At 43.5% G+C, this 1,589-nt stretch overlaps 1 protein-coding gene across 1 annotated transcript in view; it reads right to left on the reverse strand.

Annotated features, from left to right (window-relative positions):
* Positions 1 to 342: 342 nt before the first annotated feature.
* The window catches only part of LOC101860210 (neurofibromin), a gene marked incomplete at its 3' end in the record, with an annotated part of 5,886 nt that continues 4,639 nt past the window's right edge, over positions 343 to 1,589 (reverse strand). The window contains 2 exon segments of the mRNA XM_013089358.1: positions 343 to 521; positions 1,051 to 1,167. Coding sequence (XP_012944812.1) covers positions 343 to 521; positions 1,051 to 1,167 — 296 coding nt within the window.

Raw genomic sequence — 1,589 nt, forward strand, 5'->3', positions numbered from 1 at the left:
TTGATAGGAAAGAATGAGAGTAGACCACACTAGAGCAACCGCCAACCCACTCCTGTGAAAGTGGGGACAGTTGTAACGCCTGGGTTAGCTCTAACAAATCTGCCTTGGTTTTAGTAGAGGTTTTACGGCGCTCGCAACTGCATAAGGTCATATGAGCGCCAGAAGATTAGAGGTGTTACATGAGAGTAACAAACATAAAAAAGAAGAAGGGAGATAAGGACGATAGATGTTTGATAGGAAAGAAGGAGCAAACCACACCAGAGCACCCGCGAACCACCCACACAAATCTGTCTGGACATGACACAAGACACAACACATAAGACACAAGAACGAGACACTCACCTATGGAATGCATGAGACCACTGTCGATGTTGGCATTCAACAGGTTGGACATGGCTTGCACGGTGCAGTTCCTCAGAGCACTCAAGTTACTCATGGAGCGTTTGCGGTTCGGATCCAGTGCTTTGTCCTGCTCCTCGTCAGAGCAGTCGTTGAGGAGATTCATGAACAGCGTCAGATACCTGGACAAACAGACAGACACCGAGATTGCAGTCACTTTCCTGTCAAAAGTTCTGTATTTTTTCAAGTGCACGACGTGTACTAATCTAGAACATTCTATTGACCTCAGAGAACAGGTGTGAGAGAGTGTTTTTAGTTTTAGTTTTAGTAAGAGTTTTGCAGCACTTGCAACACAATAAGGTCATGTAAGTGCGGAAGACTAGAGGTGTTACAAGAGAGTAACAAACACAAAAAAGAAGGAGTAGAGATAATGACAATAGATGTTTGAAAGTAAAGAAGAAGCAAACCACACCAGAGCACCCGCCAACCATCCACCTTATGACGAAGTCTTACACCAAACAGTGGACATATCTTAGACTTTTAAGTTTACAAGGGGGATCTATAACAACAACAACTAAAACAACCAGTTAACAAGCTAGGTCGTTAACAAAAACAACAACAATAACAACAACAAAAAGTTCACAAGCTGGATCATCATCAACAACAACCACAACAACGACAAGTTTACAAGCAGGAGGAAATCCGACGTACTTGAGAAAGAGCTGCGACTTGGCTTCCATGAGGTCCCCCCGGTCACTCTCCTCGGGCTGTAGGGGCAGGCCGGCCAGTAGTGCGGCCACTGCTTCCATACTGGCCTGGTCCAGATCTCTGCACACACACACACAGACAACATCATATTGACGGTTAGTAACAGTTTTAAGGTACTTGCATCACAAATAGGTCATATCATAAGTGCCCAAGATTTGAAGTGTTGCTACTAGTGTTATATATTGGTAGCATTAGGTAGTTAGTAGTACTGAACTTTAGAATTAGAACTTGTTGCTGTTTTCAAATCCCTTTAGCTGTGAGCATTTCACTCTAGGCAGCGCAATGACTCCCTCACATAACTACATGTCCTAGTCCGAATTAGAAGTTACAAGCACAGAACAACCATCCCTGTCCCTGGCCAGAAAGCAAGTGAAATTTATCCAGTACTTGATGTGAGAAGTGAGTATTCAGTACTTGATGTGAGAAGTGAGTATTCAGTACTTGATGTGAGAAGTGAGTATTCAGTACTTGATGTGAGAAGT

Source organism: Aplysia californica, unplaced genomic scaffold, assembly GCF_000002075.1.
Source record: "Aplysia californica isolate F4 #8 unplaced genomic scaffold, AplCal3.0 scaffold00936, whole genome shotgun sequence".
Classification (NCBI taxonomy): Eukaryota; Metazoa; Mollusca; class Gastropoda; order Aplysiida; family Aplysiidae; genus Aplysia; species Aplysia californica.